This window comes from Oncorhynchus mykiss, chromosome 9 (genome assembly GCF_013265735.2).
Source record: "Oncorhynchus mykiss isolate Arlee chromosome 9, USDA_OmykA_1.1, whole genome shotgun sequence".
NCBI classification, from domain to species: Eukaryota; Metazoa; Chordata; class Actinopteri; order Salmoniformes; family Salmonidae; genus Oncorhynchus; species Oncorhynchus mykiss.
In genome coordinates this window covers 40,183,609-40,206,807 of record NC_048573.1, presented here as the reverse complement: position 1 = coordinate 40,206,807, position 23,199 = coordinate 40,183,609, and the positions used below count along the sequence as shown (strand labels likewise).

Below are 23,199 nucleotides of genomic sequence, written 5' to 3'. Positions count from 1 at the left end.
AGGAAAGGAGACAAAGAAAGGAGTCTTTTGGATGATTGAGATGCAGCTCAAGTAATGGCATAGATGATTCATATCTGGATAAAGCCACTAGAGGGCAACAGGGTTCAGTGTTTGACAAAATATTACATTTCCAATGCAATGACCAGTCCCAGTCGCCAAATGCCAGTGTTCTTTACTGCACTGCACACAGTATGCCCCATTCATCCATAGCCTTTGTTTTATACTGTATAGTAGTGGTCATCTTTAAAAAATATACACTGCTCAAAAAAATAAAGGGAACACTAAAATAACACATCCTAGATCTGAATGAATGAAATATTCTTATTAAATACTTTTTTCTTTACATAGTTGAATGTGCTGACAAAATCACACAAATGATCAATGGAAATCAAATTTATCAACCCATGGAGGTCTGAATTTGGAGTCACACTCAAAATTAAAGTGGAAAACCTCACTACAGGCTGATCCAACTTTGATGTAATGTCCTTAAAGCAAGTCAAAATTAGGCTCAGTAGTGTGTGTGGCCTCCATGTGCCTGTATGACCTCCCTACAATGCCTGGGCATGCTCCTGATGAGATGGCGGATGGTCTCCTGAGGGATCTCCTCCCAGACCTGGACTAAAGCATCCGCCAACTCCTGGACAGTCTGTGGTGCAACGTGGCGTTGGTGGATGGAGCGAGACATGATGTCCCAGATGTGCTCAGTTGGATTCAGGTCTGGGGAACGGGCGGGCCAGTCCATAGCATCAATGCCTTCCTCTTGCAGGAACTGCTGACACACTCCATTCACATGAGGTCTAGCATTGTCTTGCATTCGGAGGAACCCAGGGCCAACCGCACCAGCATATGGTCTCACAAGGGGTTTGAGGATCTCATCTCGGTACCTAATGGCAGTCAGGCTACCTCTGGCGAGCACATGGAGGGCTGTGCGGCCCCCCCAAAGAAATGCCACCCCACACCATGACTGACCCTCCACCAAACCGGTCATGCTGGAGGATGTTGCAGGCAGCAGAACGTTCTCCATGGCGTCTCCAGACTCTGTCACATCTGTCACATGTGCTCAGTGTGAACCTGCTTTAATCTGTGAAGAGCACAGGGCGCCAGTAGCGAATTTGCCAATCTTGGTGTTCTCTGGCAAATGCCAAACGTCCTGCACGGTGTTGGGCTGTAAGCACAACCCCCACCTGTAGACGTTGGGCCCTTATACCACCCTCATGGAGTCTGTTTCTGTCTGTTTGAGCAGACACATGTACATTTGTGGCCTGCTGGAGGTCATTTTGCAGGGCTCTGGCAGTGCTCCTCCTGCTCCTCCTTGCACCAAGGCGGAGGTAGCGGTCCTGCTGCTGGATTGTTGCCCTCCTACGGCCTCCTCCACATCTCCTGATGTACTGGCCTGTCTCCTGGTAGCGCCTCCATGTCTGGACACTACGCTGACAGACACAGCAAACCTTCTTGCCACAGCTTGCATTGATGTGCCTTCCTGGATGAGCTGCACTACTGAGCCACTTGTGTGGGTTGTAGACTCCGTCTCATGCTACCACTAGAGTAAAAGCACCGCCAGCATTCAAAAGTGACCAAAACATCAGCCAGGAAGTATAGGAACTGAGAAGTGGTCTGTGGTCACCACCTGCAGAACCACTCCTTTATTGGGGGTGTCCTGCTAATTGCCTATAATTTCCAACTGTTGTCTATTCCATTTGCACAACAGCATGTGAAATGTATTGTCAATCAGTGTTGCTTCCTAAGTGAACAGTTTGATTTCACAGAAGTGTGATTGACTTGGAGTTACATTGTGTTGTTTAAGTGTTCCCTTTATTTTTTTGAGCAGTGTATATATATTTGACCCCCTTTTTCTCCCCAATTTCGATCTTGTCTCATCACTGCAACTCCCCAACAGGCTTGGGAGGTGAAGTAATGCGTTCTCCGAAACATGACCCTCCAAACCGCTCTTCTTAACACCCGCCCGCTTAACCCAGAAGCCAGCCGCACCAAGGTGTCAGAGGAAACACCGCTCAACTGACTTTGGTGTTGAGCCTGCAGGTGCCCGGCCCCCCACAAGGAGTCGCTAGAGCGCAATGAGCCAAGTAAAGCTCCCCACCCCGGCCAAACACTCCCCTAACCCGGATGATGCTAGGCCAATTGTGCACCGCCCTATGGGACTCCCGGTCACAGACGGTTGTGACACAGCCTGTGATTGAACCCGGGTCTGCAGTGACGCCTCAATCAAATCATGGTGCCACTTTTGTTCACATATTCTGCCCCATTTTTACATAGCGAAAAGACTGAAGTGAGCGAGCATGGACATATGCGGTGAGAGTTGGCCGATTTTGTTATGGTGGGTGCAGTTGTGCAGTGTAGTATGTTTGAGTGAGTCAGGTCAAAACTGAGACCATAGAGTATCATTAGCCTAGGTTAGTTAGGACAGTGTCATTTCTGAACTCTTCCCCCATCCATCCTCAACATCCCACAGTGCATGCGCGAGATGTTCCCCAATGCTGGATGGGGGGCACGAGTGAAAAAGTTTGGGAACCCCTGTACTAATGTACCAATGGAGACGAAATGCCTCATATAGCTAACTACCTACAGTATATGCAATCGCTATCTTGCACTTTCCCCTGATCTTTGACAGAAGTAGCAGAGAGTAGCCTACGACAGCGCATTATGCCGACGCCACCCCTGTTGTTTGGCCCTGGAGTACGAGCGACAGTGTTGGTTGACGCGGTGTGGGGACGGGAGGCGTGACAGTAAGTCCATTGCACTTGGCCTTGGCAACTCCACCTCCACCATTTCGCCCATGTGTAGCCTACTTTGTGCACTGCCACACACACACGCACTCTGTGGTCGTTGAGCCCGTGTGCGGTCTCTCTCTCCTTTTAGCTCTAGATTAGCCATTTTCATAGGTTTTACCAACACCCCACTCTCTGTAATTCTCTCCGACTCTATCCCCCCGCACAACTTCAAGGCGATTTTCCTAGTCTTTACCCCGACGTTGTTCGTGTTTTTTTATCCCGGACAGTATTTTGCTTCGTTAAAGTGTATTTTTGACAGAAGTGCGCACAGATGGAGGACTATCACAAACCCGACCAGCAGACCCTGCAGACGCTTAGGAACATCGCCAACCGGCTCCGGATCAATTCTATTAAGGCTACTACTGCGGCAGGCAGTGGGTAAGCACCATGTTTTAATTCATGCTTCAAAAAGAAAAATAAATGTGCGAAATGAGGTGTCCATGCAGGCTAAGTGATAGGTTTACATGCGTAATGACCACGGCTCGGACATTGTGCGCGTATATTACGCATCGCTCCAGAAAAGGCGAATGTTCTTTAATTTTAGCTGTCCATTTGGCATTAATATTTGACATGGATGAAATTGGGTTACATATAGATGTAGATAAAATATGCAGCCATTGTGTTATGCCTTATTATGTTGTAATAGGGATCCCGAGTGGCGCAGCGGTCTAAGGCACTGCATCTCAGTGCGATGTCCGAGCCATGGCCATTACGCATGTACAGTCCCTGGTTCGATTCCAGGCTGTATCACATCCGGCCGTGATTGGGAGGCCCATAGGGCGGCGCACAATTGGCCGGGGTAGGCCGACATTGTAAATAAGAATTTGTTCTTAACTGACCTGCCTAGTTAAATAAAGGTTAAAAAAATGGACTACTCGTTGCAGGTGCATTGTTTTCGAATGTGCAGTAGCTTAACGGCAGGCCTTTTTTTAAGTCTTTGAATTCATATTTTTTTCTGGTTATGTAAGATGTGAGCGAAAATGTGATTCAATAATGAATGGGTCGTTACACGTGGTGGCGACGTGGGGTTCGTCCGCCGCAACTAAAGGGACTGCGTTTGTGCCTGGCGCTCCAACGCGCCTGCATAAATGCAGCCTTCACCTCCCATCCTCTTCGCAGAGCGAAACGATTGGTGACGGGCTGATTTTGATGCTCGTCGGTCCACCGCGTCCTGGGCAATCTTCAGCCAATGCCCTCCCTTTCTATAATTATTTTTCAGGCTTGTCCTTTGTATATTTTTGGGGCACACGATATTCGGGTTAAGAGAAATGCCAGATAGCGGTAAATGTTGTTAGAACACATGTTATTTATATTTTGAGACATTAATTCATTCGATGTTCTTATTTCCTTAGGTCTGTTTATTACAGTGCAGTAAACAGCTCACATAAAATATGCTATTGGAGGCATTATAACCAGGGACACAACCTTTTTTAGTAAATATTTCTAATTCCACATCGACAAATAAGGCCAAGGCAGAATTATACTTGTTTTTTTGGGGGGGGGTTAATTTATTTGTCTTTTAGTTGATGATTTTACTTCAATACATATTTATTTGATTGATTGTCTGTTTTTAACCACCTTTCCGTTTCAGGTTGATTAAAAATCATAATTCTGGTGGGTACCTGGCACCTGTGCTATGGTGAAGTGTTCTAAATGGCCATGCTCTGTTTGGAATCTCATAAGTTATAGATGCTATCAAATGACGTTTTTATATTGTCTTTTTTTTTTGCATTTTGCTTCGAGCACGGAGTTTTGGCGACAAAACAAAAATAAGTGTTTTTTTGCTGTCAGCTGTAATACAACTGTTGTAATTGTTGGGTGACTGAATGTGTTGAAGAGGGTCTGCCTTATGTTACCGGAAAATAGTGGATCGATTTTCGTGAATGAGTGTCGACGCTTTATTACGAGATGACGGTTACAGTTGGTACACAGGCTAATATAGGCTTAACTCCGGCACTCAATGAAGAATGAATATCAGAGTTTAAGTCGAGGTGATCAAATGCAGCCGAAGAGGCCTTTGTTTCCTCTGATCCTCCAAACAGTGTTGCGAAGTCTCGGCTCTGACTGTCAATGTGTCTGCATGCGTGTGTCTAGTGGAAATATTGGAGGGCGACATAGTAGTCAAAACTGATTGTAGGTAATTTAGTGTGTGTGTGTGTGTGTGACACTTTCCAGCTATACACTTCAGTGTGAGCTGAGCACGTGGAGGTGTGTGTGTGTTTTATTTGTGCGTGCATGTGTCAGTCAGAGCCCCTGGTCTGACCGCTTGTCCTGTCTTCTCTGGCCTCCAGTCACCCCACATCATGCTGCAGTGTGGCAGAGATCATGTCTGTGCTCTTCTTCCACACCATGAAGTACCGCCCTGAGGAACCCCGGAACATCAACAGCGACCGCTTCGTCCTCTCCAAGGTACCACTCCCCCCCCCCCCCCCCCCTTTAGACATCCCTAACCCCTTAACCTCCCTCTGGGGAAACACAGGTATCCCAGGCCAAGATAGTGGTGAAACGTGTACATGCACAGTCTGAAGGCTTCCAAAGGTACACTTTCCCGTATTCATTCGAAGTGATTTAACCTTAATGCCTCTGTGCTCAACCTGTCTAAATTCGATGTTATTGAGTCTGTGATAAAGTATGGCCATCAGACTCTGTTTTATCAAGTTTGTCAGAGTAGATTGGCAGAGTGGTTAGAACCCTTAGCCAGCTCAAGGGCTCTGTATCAAACTCATTCCATTTCCAAAAATCAACCTGATGAATTGATGGAAAGCTGTATGTTCATAGGATTTTTCACCAGTCAGATTGCATTGTCCAGTCTGTGCTGGGAAGAGCCAGCCATATGATTTGAGAGTTTTTAAAGGCCCAATTTGTAGAGTAAGCATGTAATCTGGTGCAGGGACCTGGGCCCTTTAGGAGACCGACCGGGAGGCGGGAATGTACTCCTACTGGGACTACTGGAATGTCATTCATTTTGGAGGTGTGGAAGGAAGAACATTTGGGATGAGTTTCTCAATCCAAGAAATGAACGTGGTCCAGGCACCGAGTGTGATACTGTATTTGAGAGTCTAACATGGGGAATAACAGCTCGGCTGTAAAAGATGGTTGTAGTGAATAGTTGAAGTCTGTTTTACATTAACTAGGGCCCTTTGTGTGTGTTCTGTCTGCATGAGGTCATGTCTCTGTGCGACGGTAACAAAGTCGGAACTTGTATCTGCGAGACTGTTCTCTCTCTCTCTCTCTAACTCTCTAACTCTCTTTCTCTCTCTTTCTCTCTCTCTAACTCTCTAACTCTCTAACTCTCTAACTCTCTTTCTCTCTTTCTCTCTCTCTTTCTCTCTTTCTCTCTTTCTCTCTCTCTCTCTTTCTCTCTCTCTCTCTCTCTCTCTCTCTCTTTCTCTCTCTCTCTCTCTCTCTCTCTCTCTCTCTCTCTCTCTCTCTCTCTCTCTCTCTCTCTCTCTCTCTCTCTCTCTCTCTCTCTCTCTCTCTCTCTCTCTCTCTCTCTCTCTAACTCTCTAACTCTCTAACTCTCTAACTCTCTAACTCTCTAACTCTAACTCTCTAACTCTCTAACTCTGTCCCTCCCTCTCTTTCTCTGTCTCTCTCTCTCTAACTCTCTCTCTCTCTCTCTCTCTCTCTCTCTCTCTCTAACTCTCTAACTCTCTAACTCTGTCCCTCCCTCTCTTTCTCTGTCTCTCTCTCTCTAACTCTCTCTCTCTCTCTCTCTCTCTAACTCTCTAACTCTGTCCCTCCCTCTCTCTCTCTCTCTCTCTCTAACTCTCTAACTCTCTATCTCTCTATCTATCTCTCTCTAACTCTCTAACTCTCTAACTCTGTCCCTCCCTCTCTTTCTCTGTCTCCTCCAGGGCCATGCAGCCCCGGTGCTTTACGCGGTGTGGGCCGAGACAGGCTACCTGAAGGAGAGCGAACTGCTCAACCTCCGTAAGGTCGACTCCATCCTGGAGGGACACCCTGTGCCGGTGAGAATAGGAGCAGGAAGTGACCTGTCGATCCACACGACCCGACCTTGTTTGTCCCACAAATAACCTCTACGCTCCACTAACACAATGAGAGTTAGCCTTTTTAAAAGCCTGGCTTATCTTTAGCCCTTTCTTGCTCATAGACCTGTTCACCCATGACATTTTTTTTAAACTTATTTGTTAAACAGTCAAATTTATCCTCCGAAACTCTTACTTTTCCCTTTTTCAGAGCACTGGTATTCCCTTGTCGAAGAGAGGAAGTCTGAGCACACAACATACAGTCTATACTGTAGTGTAGACTGTATGTGCTTGTGTGAAAGACAGGCTGTCCAAGGCCCCTTTTGTGTGCACGCACAGTAGCTTCCTAGTAATGCCATGCCCTGTTCACACATGCATGAGTAAGCCACTGATTCCCTCAATTAAGATTCGGTATCTCTCCATCTAATGCTTACACATTTATTTACCCTGTTGAGCTGTTAATATGACCACTGAATGAATGTGTATGTTTAGGAAGTGTGTGTATGTTTGAGAGGAAGTGTGTGTTTTGTGGACAGTGTGTGATTTTGACGGTAATGAGACCTGAATGTGGGTGTGTTATGACTGAGTAGGTAGTCTTTGTGTCGGATTAGTTTATGTCGGTGCAATTTAACAGCGTAGTTGATGTAATGTTTGATGACTTTGTTTAATGTGTAATGTGTGTTTGTTGGTGTAATGCATGTTTATTATGTGCTGTGATGTCTAACATTTGTGTGTGTGTGTGTCAACAGAAGCAGCAGTTTGTGGATGTGGCCACCGGCTCTCTTGGACAGGGTCTGGGGGCTGCCTGCGGGATGGCCTACACTGGGAAATACTTTGACAAGGCCAGGTGAGAGACCATTCTCTCACATATACACGTCTGCACATAATATGGACTTCTGCATAGGACTCAGTGACATGCTCGACACCCCTCTAAGGTCATTCTGTAGTTGCGCGGTCATACGTTGTCTGGCTATACAAGAACACACAGCGACAGACAGACCAACACACAAATAATCAGATACATAGCATAGACAAAGGGAAGTAAAGCACAAGGAAATATGTGCAATTAAATAAGTCTGATGCGCCCTACAATGAAGGTGTACTGTGATACTCGCCCGCACATAGGCAGAAAGCCGTCCCGTTCATAGACAAAAGGCATGCATGGACACAACAAACACACCTATACTCATGGTGCACACTCTCTGCGAACAACGTGACAATCTGACATTTGACATTTCACCGCCCCTATAGAGAGTAGATGCAAGGGTGTGGGGGTGTGGAGAGAGAGGCTGGCCGTTTCACGGCTGAACATGGTTTGGAAGCCAGCTTCTTTATTGTGCGCGGCGAGTTCCAGAACAGCCACGTGAACACTGGGCAGACAGCCATAGACAGCGTTCCAGGCTCCACTCTCTGTATATGACAAAAGCAGATTCCCCTTTTATATCTGAATCCATAGAAAAAGGCTAGAACAGTAGAGGGCAGCTGAGCTGTACTTTGGGGTTAGGGATAGACTTTTGAAAAACGTTTTTTTAATAGGATTTTTGTTGTTATTGCTATTCTCTGGTTTCATTTTTGGACTGTAACAGAGCAGCCTGCCGTAGAATGTACACACGGGGTGGGTTGGATGCGCTTTCTCTGCATTTTGTTCAGTCAATTCTTCTGCTCTAATAATCAGGGCTGCGAGAGAGCCTCCCTCTTTCTCCCTCTTTTGCTCTTCTCACTCCCTTATCTCTCTCACTACTAACCCTTCCTTTGTTAGTTGTTTTCCATATTATGTCTATCTCTGACAAGCTACCCAAGAAAGACCTGAAAATAGCCCATATTAATATAATAGCCTTAAAAAAATAAGGGTCATGAATTCAACAACTTGCTAACGTCAGATAACATTCATATATTAGACATTTCCGAGACTCACTTAGATAATTCCTTTGATACGGCAGTTGCAATACAAGGATATAACATCTACTGAAGAGACGGGAATGCCTATGGCGAGGTGTTGCTGTATATACTCAGGGCCATATCCCTGTAATGCTTATAGAAGATCTCATGTCAAGTGTTATTGATGTGTTGTGGTTGCAGGTTCACCTGCCTCCTCTAAAACCTCTTCTTGTATCTAGATAATGTATGTGAAATGCTAGATGGTGTATTTGATGTAAACAGAGAGGTCTCTTTTCTTGGGGACCTGAATATTGACTGGTTTTCATCAAGCTGTCCGCTCAAGAGGAAGCTTCTCACTTTAACCAGTGCCTGTAATCTGTTTTAGGTTATTAATCAACCTACCAGGGTGTTTACAAACACTACAGGAACTATCAAATATCATGTATTGATCCCATTTTACTAATACTGTAGAACTTTGTTCTGAAGCTGTACCCATTGGATGTAGTGATCGCAATATTGTGGCTACATCCAGGAAAGCCAAGGTTCCTAAAGCTGGGCCTAAAATAGTGTATGAGATCATACAAAACATTTTGCCGTGACTCTTATGTGGATGATGTAAACAATGCATCTAGACACTGCACTTGACGAATTTATGACATAGCTTCTTATAATTATTGATAAACATGCACCTGTTAAGAAACTGACTGTTAGAACTGTTAAGGCTCCATGGATTGATGAGGAATTGAACAACTGTATGGTTGAAAGAGATGGGGAAAAAGGAGTGGCTAATAAGTCTGACTTACTGCAAATTTAGATATTTTGCGACTAAACTTAACAAAAAGAAGAAACTGTATTATGAAGCCAAGATCAATGATTTAAAGAATTTTGGAAAATAAGTTGTACTTTAAATTAAATTAGGGCTTAAATACAAATTCAACTACATTTTTCATCGAATCAGATGGCGTATTCATCACAAATCCATTTGATATTGTCAATATTTTTTTTATATATATTTTTATATATATATTTTTTACCCCCTTTTTCTCCCCAATTTCGTGGTATCCAGTTGTTAGCAGTTACTGTCTTGTCTCATCGCTACAACTCCCGTACGGGCTCGGGAGAGGTGAAGGTCGAGAGCCATGCGTCCTTCAGAAACACAACCCAACCAAGCCACACTGCTTTTTAACACAGTGCGCATCCAACCCGGAAGCCAGCCGCACCAATGTGTCGGAGAAAACACCGTACACCTAGCGACCTGGTCAGCATGCACTGCACACGGCCCGCCACAGGAGTCGCTAGTGCCCGATGAGACCAGGATATCCCTGCCAGCCAAACCCTCCCTAACCCGGACGACGCTAGGCCAATTGTGCGCCGCCCCATGGACCTCCCGGTCGCGGCCGGCTGCAACAGAGCCTGTGCTCGAACCCAGAGTCTCCGGTGGCACAGCTAGCACTGTGATGCAGTGATTGTCAATTATTTTAAGGATGATTTAATTGCCAAAGTGGGCAAACTTAGGCTGGAAATGCCAACAACAAGCAGTGAGCCATCGTTCTCATGCATTAAACGAATAATGAAAAAAACATTGTACGTTTGAATCTTGTAAAGTTAGTGTGGGAGAGGTGGAAACATTTATTGTTATCGATCAACAATGGCAAACCTCCTGGCATTGACAAATTAGATGGAAAACTACTGAGAATGGTAGCTGACTCTATAGCCACTCCTATATGTCATATCTTTCATCTGAGCCTAGAGGAAAGAGTTTGTCCTCAGGCCTGGAGGGAAGCCAAAGTCAAGAATGGTAAAGCGGCCTTTACTGTTTCTAACAGCCAACCTATCAGCTTGCTTAAGCAAACTGTTGGGGAAAAAATGTGTTTGACCAAATACAATGCTATTTTTCTGTAAACAAATTAATAAGACTTTCAGCATGCTTATAGAGAAGGGCACGCAACATGTACTGCACTGACACAAATGACTGATGGATTGGTTGAAATAAATATTGTGGGAGCTGTGCTGTTAGATTTCAGTAACGTCTTTGATATTATTGACCAGAACCTTGTTGTTGAAAAACCTCTCCCATATTGTGGAATCAGAGCTATCTATCTAATAGAACACATAGTTTTCTTTATTGGATGCTTCTCTGATGTTAAACATTTAAAGTGTGGTGTATCGCAGGGCAGCTCTCTTGGCCCTCTACTCTTTTCTATTTTTATCAATGACCTGCCACTGGCAATTAACAAAGCCTGTTTGTCCATGTATGCTGATGATTCAACCCTATACGCATGCGTCAGCAACCACAGCTAGTAAAGTCACTGCAACCGTAAACAAAGAGTTGCAGTCAGTTTTAGAATGGGTGGCCAGTAATAAACCGGTCCAGAACATCTCTAAAACTAATTGCATTGTATCTGATACAAATCATTCCCGAAGTTCTAGACCTGTGGCTGTTGAGCAAATTGAGGAGACTAAATTACTTTGGTTGTAAAACGGTCAGGTTCTAAACATCTTGACTCGATGGTTGTAAAGATTGGGAGAGATCTGTCCGTGATGCTCTGCACCACACTCCACAAGGCAAGTCTTGATTACTGTCCAGTCATCTGGTCATGTGCTGCAAAGAATGACCTAGTTAGGCTGCAGCTGGCCCAGAATAGAGTGGCACGTTTTGCTCTTCATTGTAATCAAAGGGCTAATATCAATACTATGCATGCCAGTCTCTTGGCTAAGAGAATTGTTTGCATAGTTAACTTACACACAGCACTGACACACACACGTAACCCACCAGACATGCCACCAGGGGTCTTTTCACAGCCCCCGGGTCCATAACAAATCCAAGGAAACATACAGTATTATACAGAGCCATGAGTGCATGGAACTCCCTTACATCTAATATAGCGCAAGTGAACAGCAAACCTGTTTTTTTTTTTAAACAAATAAAGCAACACCTCACGGCACAACGCCTCCCCCATGTGACCTACTTACGTATGTGTAACTGATAGATGCAAACACACACACACTACATGTTAATGTATGTCAATTGTAAAGTATTTAGTCTGTAATGTATTTGTTATTATGTGTCGGACCCCAGTATGACTAGCTGTGGCCATTGGCATCGGCTAACGGGGATCCTAATGAAATCAACAACAACAAGAGAGCGTGCTCTCATCCAGCCTTAACTCTGACTTGTCTGTAATGTATGACTGCTTTTGTTACAAACTCTTCCTCTTATGGTCTGTGGCCCCAAAACATACAGCCCTACATGCTTAGGCCAGTGTCACGGATAAAGGGAGTGATCCATGACTCAAATGACTGAATGTGTCAAATACACTTAGCGGGAGGGTGAGGATTAGTGAGTCAAAATGCCACATTACAGCTTTAAACCCTCACTGTTTAATTGATTCAGCAAATGGCGTTTGAATATGATTATCCATGCTTAGCTGATCAAAGTGCAACGTAAAACAATTTGGCGCAGGTTCACAAGGGTGTGCGTGGAGACAACGTTTCCCTGTTGTTGGGTCTATGTTTGACAGAACGCCCTGAGGGCGCTCGGTACAGGTTTGGACTGTGAGCTGTCAGTTTGATGTGTTCTGTTCTCACCCCTCTAATACTCTCACCTTGTACTCTCCCTGGGGCAATGCTGTGTCATTATATGAGAGAGGGAGAGATCTCTCTGTCTGAAGAGATCAGCTTTAGACTAGACTGCTCGCCTCAAACCAATGCATTATGGTAAAATACAATATGGGTTGATCCATAACCTGTCTAAATAGAAGGTTAAATTAAAGGTTAGACTGCGTAGTTATCCTGTTACACGCATGAAGGTGTATTTTAAATATGATTATTATCTATTGTCTTTCAAAGGCTTTGTGTGTTTGAACAAGGTCTCGATCTCTGTGCTACGAGGGGCACCCAAACTCCTAACTAATCCAGGCAGTGCTTTAGAGTTTAGAGCTGCAGAAGCTCAGTAATCCCTCAGAATGTGTAGGATACACTCTCCTGTGTGTGTGTGTTGTCTTAAGTGCATACCTACACACACACACACGCCGTTATGCACATTTGAAGGGTTACCTCAGTTGGGTTACCATTGTGTGTGTGTGTGTGTGTGTGTGTGTGTGTGACGGTTGTCTTAAGAGTGCCCCGACCTAATGCCCTGTTGGCATAGCCTTTGACAGCCAGCGATTTTATTAGGGATGGCAAAACGTTAATCTGTGAAAAGCTTTTGACTTTGTGTAAATAGCTCTCTTCCAACCGTGTCATTCCTCCAAAACAATAGAGTAGTCATTTATCCATTCATATGTTGATATCTACTTTTGTCCATGTAATTAACGAGCTACATAATCACCATTATCATCAACTCATATGTTATAACAACCAGTCAGTCAACACACTGCTATTGTATCATATACACTATATAAACAAAAGTATGTGGACACCTCTTCAAATTAGTGATTCGGCTGAAATGCTCAGCCGCAAAGTGATAGGTCACACAAGCTCACAGAACAGGACCCTCGAGTGCTGAAGCACATAGCGCGTAAGAATCATCTGTCCTCGGTTGCAACGCTCAATACCGAGTTCCCAACTGCCTCTGGAAGCAATGTCAGCACAATAACTGATAGGAGCTTCATGAAATGGGTTTCCATGGCTGAGCAGCTGCACACAAGCCTAAGATCACCATGCGCAAATCCAAGCGTTGGCTTGAGTGGTGTGAAGCTCGCCGCCATTGGACTCTGGAACAGAGGAAACGTGTTCTCTGGAGTGATGAATCACGCTTCACCATCTGACAGTCCAACTGATAAATCTGGGTTTGGCAGACATCAGGAGAACGCTTCCTGCCCAAATGCATATTGTCAACTGTAAAGTTTGGTGGATGTGGAATAATGGTCTGAGGCTGTTTTTCATGGTTCAGGCTAGGCCCCTTCGTTCCAGTGAAGGTAAATCTTAACGCTACAGCATACACTAGACAATGCTGTGCTTCCAAATTTGTGCCAACTGTTTGGGGAAGTCCCTTTCCTGTTTCAGCATGACAATGCACCCATGCACAAAGCGAGGTCCATACAGAAATGGTTTGTCAAGATCACTGTGGAAGAACTTGACTGGCATGCATTGAGTCCTGACCTCAACCCCATCGAACACCTTTGGGATGAATTGGAATGCCGACTACAAGCCAGGCCTAGTTGCCCAACATCAGTTCCTTCCCTGTAGAGTGGAGTCTGTTTATAGTAGCAAATGACGGGACCAACTCCATATTAATGCCCATGATTTTGGAAATAGATGTTCAACGAGCAAGTGTCCACATACTTTTGGTCATGTTTAGTGTACCATCATGTAAGCCTATTAGATTGTGTTGATTTAAATTGCATTGCAGCTCAGAGGTAGCCAGTGTGTTGGTGCAGGGAAGGGCTTTCTGTCTGTCTGTGAGTCGTGAGAGGTGCTGCAGCTCCCCTGAGGCGAGACTAACTGAGAGTAACCGGGAGGGAGGATGTTAAACGGTATCTGGTCCAGGTGTCTGTGGCTCCCTCTCTGGGCTCCGGAATGCTGTCCGGTTCGGAATGCGTGCCGTAATGCGTTGTGTCTCGGCCGATCTTCTCGCTTTAATGAGAATGTGTCTATTTGACTGGAAAGCTGTCAGGCCCTGTTAACCATGCAGGGTGATGGGAGCTCCGAGAGGGTTTCAACTGTTCCTGTTCGCTCTTTATTCGGGGAGGGCGGTTGAGGGGCGGCCTCATTTCGAAGATGAAGGATGGGGGTTGTGTGGACAAATTTCTGCCGGAAGGGGAGGAGATGTTGAGGGAAAGTGTTATAGTTCTGCACCTTTTTGTGATGCATTTCATCCCTTAGTCAAGTGGTAATCAATTGAAAATTGTGGATTAGTCATATTACTCTACATGTTTATTAGTGTTTATTTATTACAAAAGCTTTACTGCTGTGATCTTGCGTCTAATTCTGTCTGTCTGTCTGTCTGTCTCTCCGTAGCTACAGTGTGTACTGCCTGCTGGGTGATGGGGAGATGTCTGAGGGCTCGGTGTGGGAGGCCATGGCTTTCGCCTCTTACTACCAGCTGGACAACCTGGTGGCCATCCTGGACATCAACCGTCTGGGACAGAGTGACCCGGCTCCCCTGCAGCACCATGTGGAGAAGTACCAGAAACGCTGCGAAGCCTTCGGGTGAGTGCTGGGAGAAAGTCTGTCCTAGAACATGTGTGGCCTAGAGACCGTGAAAGTGGGCCTGAGAATGTAAATGACTCCCACCAATTTTTCCCTGGTGTGTGTATGTGTTTGTAGGTGGAATGCCATCATTGTGGACGGGCACAGTGTGGACGAGCTGACTAAGGTTCTGAGCCAACCCCGTCACCAGCCCACCGCCATCGTAGCCAAAACCATCAAGGGGAAGGGAATCCCAGGTACACACTCCCCAACAGTAATACAGCTCAGAAACTGAATCCCATGCGCCCCTATAGGTACTAGTACAGACGGGTTCACCCAGAGACTAACCAAACCCTAATACTATACCGGGGGGGTGAGATGGAAACCCTGCTATAGCAGCACTACCTTTTCCTGAAATATACTAACACTGCTTGATTGGGACACTGACAGACTCCCCTCTACCCATCCACATTCCAAAATATCTGTGGTGCTCGGCTGCTGCTTTGTAATCAATACCTACTATCAAACCCAGCTAATCCTAAAATCAAAAAGGCATAATCTGTGCCTGTCCCTTAAAAGACATAAAGTTATGTCTGATGGACCTGAATAAGCCCTCCCTGTCTCCTCTGAGGGGCACCTAAACCTGTGGTAATCTGGGCAGTGCTCTAGAGATGTAGCTGCAGCAGCCTGTTAATCCCTCTGCATGTGTAGGACACACTCAGATCACTGGCCTTTGTCTGGTTGTTGTCAGTCAGGCTTTTGATGTGGAGCCCTGACCTATGGAATTGTCTTTTGATGGCCACTCATGTGTAAGGCTTTGTGATGAGAGGGGGGGGGGTGGGGGGAGGGGGCGTTGAGGAATACGTCATTTACGATCATTCGGTGCTGGTATCATCAAACGGATATATAAAATGAGCAGATTGCCCACCAATCGATGCACTGCTTATATACATACTAAAGCCGTATTCTCTGTGTGTGTTATAGCTGCGGAGGACAAGATGGGCTGGCATGGGAAGCCCCTGCCTAAGGAGATGGCTGAGGGGGTGCTGAAGGACATCCAGGCGCGCATCATGAACAGTAATAAGCGCCTGTACCCCGCTACGCCCACTGAGGACGCCCCGCCCGTCAGCCTGCGCAACGTTCGCATGCCCAGCGCACCCAGCTACAAACTCGGAGAGAAGGTGCGTGTACTTGAGAGGGAGCAAGAGCGTTTGAGAGAGAGAGAGACTCTTTAAGTCCTGGAACAAGGCACGGGCACTATCTGAACTTACGGTGATGGACGGCTACACTGACCTGTTTAAAATAAAAATGAACTAACCCATTGGTTGTGTTTGGCTCCAGATTGCCACGCGGAAGGCCTATGGCATGGCTCTGGCTAAGCTAGGCCGCTACAACGAGCATGTGGTGGCTCTGGATGGCGACACCAAGAACTCCACCTTCTCTGAGCTCTTTAAGAACGAGCACCCCGAACGCTACGTCGAGTGCTACATTGCCGAGCAGAACATGGTAAGCTTAGCCGACACCCAATGCCACATATCTGACCCGAAAAAAATGTCCTCTTCTGCTTCTTTTCACCCGCGTGTGAATTATTCACCTCTGACATTCAGAGTGCCACACCCACACTTCTAGGGCCTGGATCCATCTACCTGGTTGGCTAAGAGACCTATTAATTCGTAATGTCTCAGCATGATTCCAGTGGCAGTTCCTTCAGAGGCATCACTGGCAGGTGTAATGTGGCTGTATTGTGGCCTGTGACTCGTTGTGACTCCCACACAATAGAGAAGTAAAATATAGATCAGATGTTATTTAGATGAATTCTTTACCCTGGCCGTGCTGTCACATCAAATATTATTAAGGGATTGGAACATTTTAATGCTTTGCTGGATTTCTGAGTATCCTGTTGTTTGTTCCTGACAACGATAATGCTCTATGCTAGCTGACGAAACTTTGCTTTGCTGTACCTAATGTACATTTGTTTAAACCACCAATGCATTGTATTTTCGTGAGTAAAAGCTCTCACTGACCATGTCTCACACAGGCCCCATTCCCTTAGCAAGGCCTCATGGGGAACAGAATGGGATTTCTCAGGGCTAACAGGAAATGAAATGGGACAAACAGAACATTTCCCCCCCGTATGAATTGAAAGATGCTGGCTCCCTTCTTATGTGTCTAAAGATTGACTTGAGGCACTTTGGGCAGACTGTGAGAACACAAGTTGCTCAGGCTTCTATCTGGTCTTTGTAATCATGAACACCGCTTTCCTCCCTCTCCTCCTCTGTCAGGTGAGCATTGCGGTGGGCTGTGCCACGCGGGACCGCAACGTGGTGTTCGCCAGCACCTTCGCCACCTTCTTCACGCGTGCCTACGACCAGCTTCGCATGGCCGCCATCTCCGAGAGCAACATCAACCTGTGTGGCTCCCACTGCGGCGTGTCCATCGGTCAGTCCGCCCACTGACCTTTGACCCCCCCCCCCCTAGTGAACTGTCTGTGTAGTGACCCCTGTGACTTCCTCACTGTGACCCTGACGTAGCTCTCAGCACTTGTTCCTCTGGGACTGATTCAGCCCACTGCAGAAGACTTGGCTTACTGTCACACAGTGCTTCCCCTAAAACTGTTTAGGTGGAGAGGGCCTTTGGCTTCAGTTGGTTTCGACCAAACATTTTGGTAACAATCCTGCAGTGGGTTGAATCGTTCCCTCGTTGTTGACCTCGCGTCGTATAATCCTGTATTATTTCCTGAATCCTGAACTTTGCTTTTGTTTCTTCACATCTTCCTTCCATCTATTAATGTATCAGTGTGGCACCGGCCAGCACTCGTTCCCTCCCTCCCCCCCTCTCTCTCTGTGTCACGGAAGTGGTGGTGGCGGGGCGGCCAGGCTTCCTTTTGGTTCCTCAGGTACATTGCATGCCCACGCCGACTCGCCCCACTGAACGCATGCCTGCCCTGTAGCTTTCACTTTCAGCAGCCCCAAACACGCCAAGTGTTGTTCTGTCTGACTTGCGCGCGCGCGCGCGTGTGTGTGTGTGTACGTGCGTGTGTGTGTGTGTTCTAGGAGAGGATGGTCCTTCTCAGATGGGCCTCGAAGACATTGCCATGTTCAGAGCCATTCCCACGGCAACCATTTTCTACCCTAGCGACGGCGTGTCCACTGAGAAAGCTGTGGAGCTGGCCGCCAACACGAAGGTACTCAGAACCCTCTCTATCACATCTGCCTCTTGCTTTGCGCCCACTCTGCAATATGGTGGTAGGCCGTCATTGTCAATAAGAATTTCTTAACTGCCTAGTGAAATGAAGGTTAAATGAACCAAATATATTGTGTTCACACAGCTGCTGAGTGTGACTCTGTTTTAATAAAGCGGTCTGATAAATGACAAGGTAATGAAAGTCCAGAGGCCGATTTGACACGTTTCATCTGTGCTCCAGGGTGTGTGTTTCATCAGAACCAGTCGCCCAGAGAACACTGTTCTTTACAACAGCAACGAGGACTTTCATGTGGGACAGGCGAAGGTATGGAGACCAATTATGTTATTTTTTTTTACTGCACTGCCCCTTTAAAGACTTACAACTGTCTTAGAGTACTTACATGCTTGCGACATTATTTGAATTGAAACATGCCTAGATAATAGAAACATGCCTAGATAATAGAAACCTCCATCCCTTGTCCACCAGGTTGTGTACAAGACCAGCGATGATCATGTGACGGTGATCGGAGCGGGCGTGACCCTTCATGAGGCACTGGCAGCTGCTGAAATGCTAAAGAAGGGTACAGAACCGGAATTTTGAAAAGTTACATAGATCCGTCACAGTAACTCGGTCTATATTCTACATTTGCTGTCAGTAAATGTGCTCTTTACCAAGGCGCTGATGGCATCAACGTCTTCTGAGTGACATATGCACACACACACACAAACATGCTGACACTTTGTTGTGAGATTGGTCCCATTAAGGCATTGGACCGTTCATCGTGATCTGGAGCAGGGATGGGCAACTGGCGGCCCTTTTTGAAGGCTCTCAGATGGAGATATATACTGTGTATATATACAGTGCATTCAGAAAGTATTCAGACCCCTTGACTTTTTCCAAATTTTGTTACGTTATAGCCTTATTCTACACACAATACCCATAATGACAAAGCAAAAACAGGTTTTTATCATTTTTTGCAAATGCATATTACAAAACTTTTTTACATAAGTATTCAGACGCTAGTTTTTTTCCCCTCATCAATCTACACATAATACCACATCATTTTTTGCAAATTTAAAACTGAAATATCACATTTACATAAGTATTCAGACCCTTTACTCAGTACTTTGTTGAAGCACCTTTGGCAGTGATTACAGCCTCGAGTCTTCTTGGGTATGACGCTACAAGCTTGACACACCTGTATTTGGGGAGTTTCTCCCATTCTTCTCTGCAGATCCTCTCAAGCTGTGTCAGGTTGGATGGGGAGTGTTGCTGCACAGCTATCTTCAGGTCTTTCCAGACATGTCAAATCAAAATCAAATGTTATCGTCACATACGCGTGTTTAGCAGATGTTAGTGCGGGTGTAGCGAAACGCTTGTTTGACCAGGTTCAAGTCCGGGCTCTGGCTGGGCCACTCAAGTACATTCAGAGTATTGTCCCGAAGCCACTCCTGCGTTGTCCTGGCTGTGTGCTTAGGGTCTTTGTCCTGTTGGAAGGTGATCCTTCGCCCCAGTCTGAGGTCCTGAGCTCTCTGGAGCAAGGATCTCTCTGTACTTTGCTCCGTTCATCTTTGCCTTGACCCTGACTAGTCTACCAGTCCCTGCCACTGAAAAACATCCCCACAGCATGATGCTGCCACCACCATGCATCACAGTAGAGATGGTGCCAGGTTTCCTCCAGACGTAATGCTTGGCATTCAGGTCAAAATATTTCAATCTTGGTTTCTCATGGTCTGAGATTTCTTTAGGTACCTTTTGGCAAACTCCAAGCAGGCTGTCATGCGCCTTTTACTGAGGAGTGGCTTCTGTCTGGCCACTGTACCATAAAGGCCCGATTGATGGAATGCTACAGAGATGGTTGTCCTTCTGGAAGGTTCTCCATCTCCACAGAAGAACTCTGGATCTCTGTCAGAGTGACCACTGGGTTCTTGGTCACCTCCCTGACCAAGGCCCTTCTCCCCCGATTGCTCAGTTTGGCTGGGCGGCAAAGCTCTAAGAAGTCTTGGTGGTTCCAAACTTCTTCCATTTAAAAAAGATGGAGGCCACTGTGTTCTTGGGGACCTTCAATGCTGCAGGAATTTTTTGGTACCCTTCCCCAGATCTGTGCCTTGACACAATCCTGTCTCGGAGCTCTACGGACAATTCCTTTGACCTCATGGCTTGGTTTTTGCTCTGACATGCACGATGATCAATGAGCTCAATTTCGAGTATCATAGCAAAGGGTCTGAATATTTGTGAAAATAAGGTGTTTTTTTATTTTTATACATTTGCAAACATTTCTAAACCTGTTTTCGCTTTGTCATTATGGGGTATTGTGTGGTAAATTGATGAGTTTTTTTTATTTATTTAATCCATTTTAGAATACGGCTGTAACGTAACAAAATGTGGAATAAGTCAAGTGGCCTGAATACTTTTTTATCTATCTAAACTTGTTATCATGGTCAAATTACCATTTGATTTTGTTAGACTCACTCAAATATAATCTAAAAAATTGCAAATATTTCTCTCCACCCTATGGCAAAATGTGTAGAATTGCAGCAAACTTGCTTTAAAACGGCAACATTTTCTGTACACCCTATGGCAAAATGTGGAGATTTTGCACAAAATTAACTCTAAAACATAAAAATAATTCTCTCCACTGTCAAGAGTGGGGTCAGTAAAATGGATGTGGGTATGCAGACCTGCAAGCAACTGCGGCCCCTCATGATGAGTTCTGATTTTTTTTTATGTCCCCCACCCCCGTGAAAGTCACCCATCCCTGATCTGGAGTATATGCCAACTGTATTGGCACTATTTTAATACGCATTTACACCCCAACATCTGAATCAGAGTGCTCCGGCATTGACAAATGTCGGGATATCTCTCTACTCTCTCTCTTGTATTGGTTAAGAGGAATTATGATTTCACATTGACTGAGTCCTATTAGTCCTTTTCTGTGGCTCATTGCATGATCTTGTGTTTTGTCAGAGAGGATCAACATTCGAGTGATTGACCCTTTCACCATCAAGCCTCTGGACTCCAAGACCATCGTCGAGCACGCCAAGGCCACCAGGGGACGCATCATCACAGTGGAGGACCACTACTACGAGGGTGGGTACTCTGCGCGCACACAGGCTGCCTTCTGAACGCCGGTTATTTAATTCCAGTGGCGTATGTGGCGGAGTGCCTCTGAGGTATGTAGTAACAGATATAACATTATGGAGTTGCCAGGCATTCCTCTGATTTGTGGTTAACGCGCTCTGATATTGAGAAGTGACATGGCTGCAGTATTTGAGCATGTGGAAGAGGAGAGACTAGCATCCCTCAGTGTTTTTCCACTTCAGCTCTGCTCTGGCCTTTGGGCTTTCACTGACCTAGAAAACAGGAAGGGGGGGGGGGGCACAAGTCCAAAAGTGTGTATGTGTGGTTTTATTTTGGCACAGTTGCCTTATTTGTCCCTTGGGATTTATACAGTCCGTTGATGGAACTAAACAAAGAAAGGAATGAGCACAGCCACAGTCAGCATCTTAACATTAACTAACCCCCCCAACCTCCAGAGTGGTGCAGCGGTCTAAAGCACTGCATCACAGCATCTACACACACCCTGGTTCGATTCCAGGCTGTATCACAACTGGCCGTGATTGGGAGGCCCAGCGTTGTCCGGGTTTGGCCGGTGCAGACCAAACCCTAACTAGGCAAGTCAGTTCTTAACTGACTACCAATCCCCACCCCCATCTATACATGAGCATGAATAGTGTATTGTGACAGGTGAGCATGCAAGGGCGAGGTGGGGGGACGGGGGTGGGCGTCCACTCAGAGCCACAGGGGGTGGGAGGACCATGTGTGAGGGAGAGGAAGGGGAGGCTGTGTTTGGGGAGTTAGCGGGGCTGTATGGAGAGACCCAGACCTCAAGAACCCCCATAGTGCAGATGGCTACTACAGTAAAGTGGTAGAACGCCCTCTCTCACCCCCCGGCCCCCCTTCGCCACCCCGGCCTGATTGTCAGTCAATGAGTGGGTGGTGGCAAGGCCTGTCGGGGAGGCTCAGGTGCCAGAGCTGCTCAGTGGGCTGTTGAGGTGTCAGTGATACAGGGTCAGTGGATTGGAAGACAAAATCGATGTATAGATTGGACTGACTGGCCAGCTACTGTACATGCTGTACAGCAAAGCAGGGTTTCACTGCACAAAGACAGACCACTCAGTTTGAGAAGGATGTAAGATGTAGTCTTAGCACTTAACACACTAGTGCTCCCTAGTCTTACACTTTGTGACAAATGTTGTTATAAAAATGGCTACCATAGAAATGTGATTGACTGACATGTGGTTGTAATTATTTAGGGGGCCTGGGAGAGGCCGTGTGTTCAGCTGTGGTAAATGAGACGGGCTTCAATGTGCACCGTATGGCCGTGGCCCACGTTCCCCGCAGCGGCAAACCCACTGAGCTCCTCAAGATCTTCGGCATCGACCGCGACGCCATCGTGCAGGCCGTCCGCAAGATGCTCAGCAGCTCCGCCAACGCCAAGTAGACCACTACCGCTGCCACGGCACCATTGTCATGGAAACCTCAACAGGGAAGCACTTCTGGCCACACCCGCTCTCCCTCTCTGAGAATAAGAAGTATGAATCAAATAATAATAACTGTCAATGTGGTTTTGAACCTTGACCCCTTTTAAGTTCAGTACCCCCACTCCACCCCAGAGAAAGTAATGAGTACTGCTGTCGTCTAAGTAAGCAGTGAATGTTTTTTTGAGTAATTTTTGTCCCCCCCCCAAAAAATCCACATTGGACACACCCCGCGTGAGTGTGTGGACATGGGTCTGGTGTAGAGCACTGTTTTTAGCCCCTCCTGACGGGGACTTCACACCAATAAAGGAATGGTTTCTTCACATCCCTTGTCTGTTTTTTTTCATGTCTTGTTCTTGCAGGATGTCATGTCCATAATCAAATACCGACATTCACACACACACACACACACACACACACACACACACACCTACAGAGCATAGCCTACATGGCAACACACACATCGACTTGAGCCACACCTGATTCATTCTGGTGCAGTGTGACTGCTAAGAGTTTGGACCATAGGGCCCTGTCTGCATTAAGAGCTGAACATACAAGCACATAACCACCATGTGCTGTGCATATTTCATGTGTGTTCAATAATTGAAAAGCCTATTGAAAGATTCAAGACCACTGCATTGTGTGCAGACAGAGATGCTCTTTAAACATCGGGGTCATCCATCAAG

At 46.1% G+C, this 23,199-nt stretch overlaps 1 protein-coding gene across 1 annotated transcript; it reads left to right on the top strand.

The window, feature by feature from the left end:
* The first annotated feature begins 2,615 nt into the window (after positions 1 to 2,615).
* Positions 2,616 to 22,838, top strand: LOC110531170 (transketolase). Its single transcript, XM_036987976.1, has 14 exons — positions 2,616 to 3,167; positions 5,081 to 5,198; positions 6,647 to 6,760; positions 7,528 to 7,625; positions 14,618 to 14,809; positions 14,927 to 15,045; positions 15,773 to 15,969; positions 16,130 to 16,294; positions 17,071 to 17,227; positions 17,842 to 17,972; positions 18,213 to 18,296; positions 18,459 to 18,552; positions 20,940 to 21,062; positions 22,289 to 22,838. The coding sequence occupies exons 1-14, from the start codon at positions 3,061 to 3,063 to the stop codon at positions 22,474 to 22,476; spliced, it is 1,887 nt and encodes a 628-aa protein (XP_036843871.1). The 5' UTR covers positions 2,616 to 3,060; the 3' UTR covers positions 22,477 to 22,838.
* Positions 22,839 to 23,199: the final 361 nt, after the last annotated feature.

What these genes read in the sequence shown, in the direction of transcription:
- LOC110531170 (XM_036987976.1), top strand. Translation starts at nt 3,061, where the DNA reads ATGGAGGACTATCACAAACCCGACCAGCAGACCCTGCAGACGCTTAGG. An exon ending in CAAGGGGAAGGGAATCCCAG is followed by an intron (nt 15,046 to 15,772) that starts GTACACACTCCC and finishes TGTGTGTTATAG; the next exon opens with CTGCGGAGGACAAGATGGGC. An exon ending in ACATTGCCGAGCAGAACATG is followed by an intron (nt 16,295 to 17,070) that starts GTAAGCTTAGCC and finishes CTCCTCTGTCAG; the next exon opens with GTGAGCATTGCGGTGGGCTG.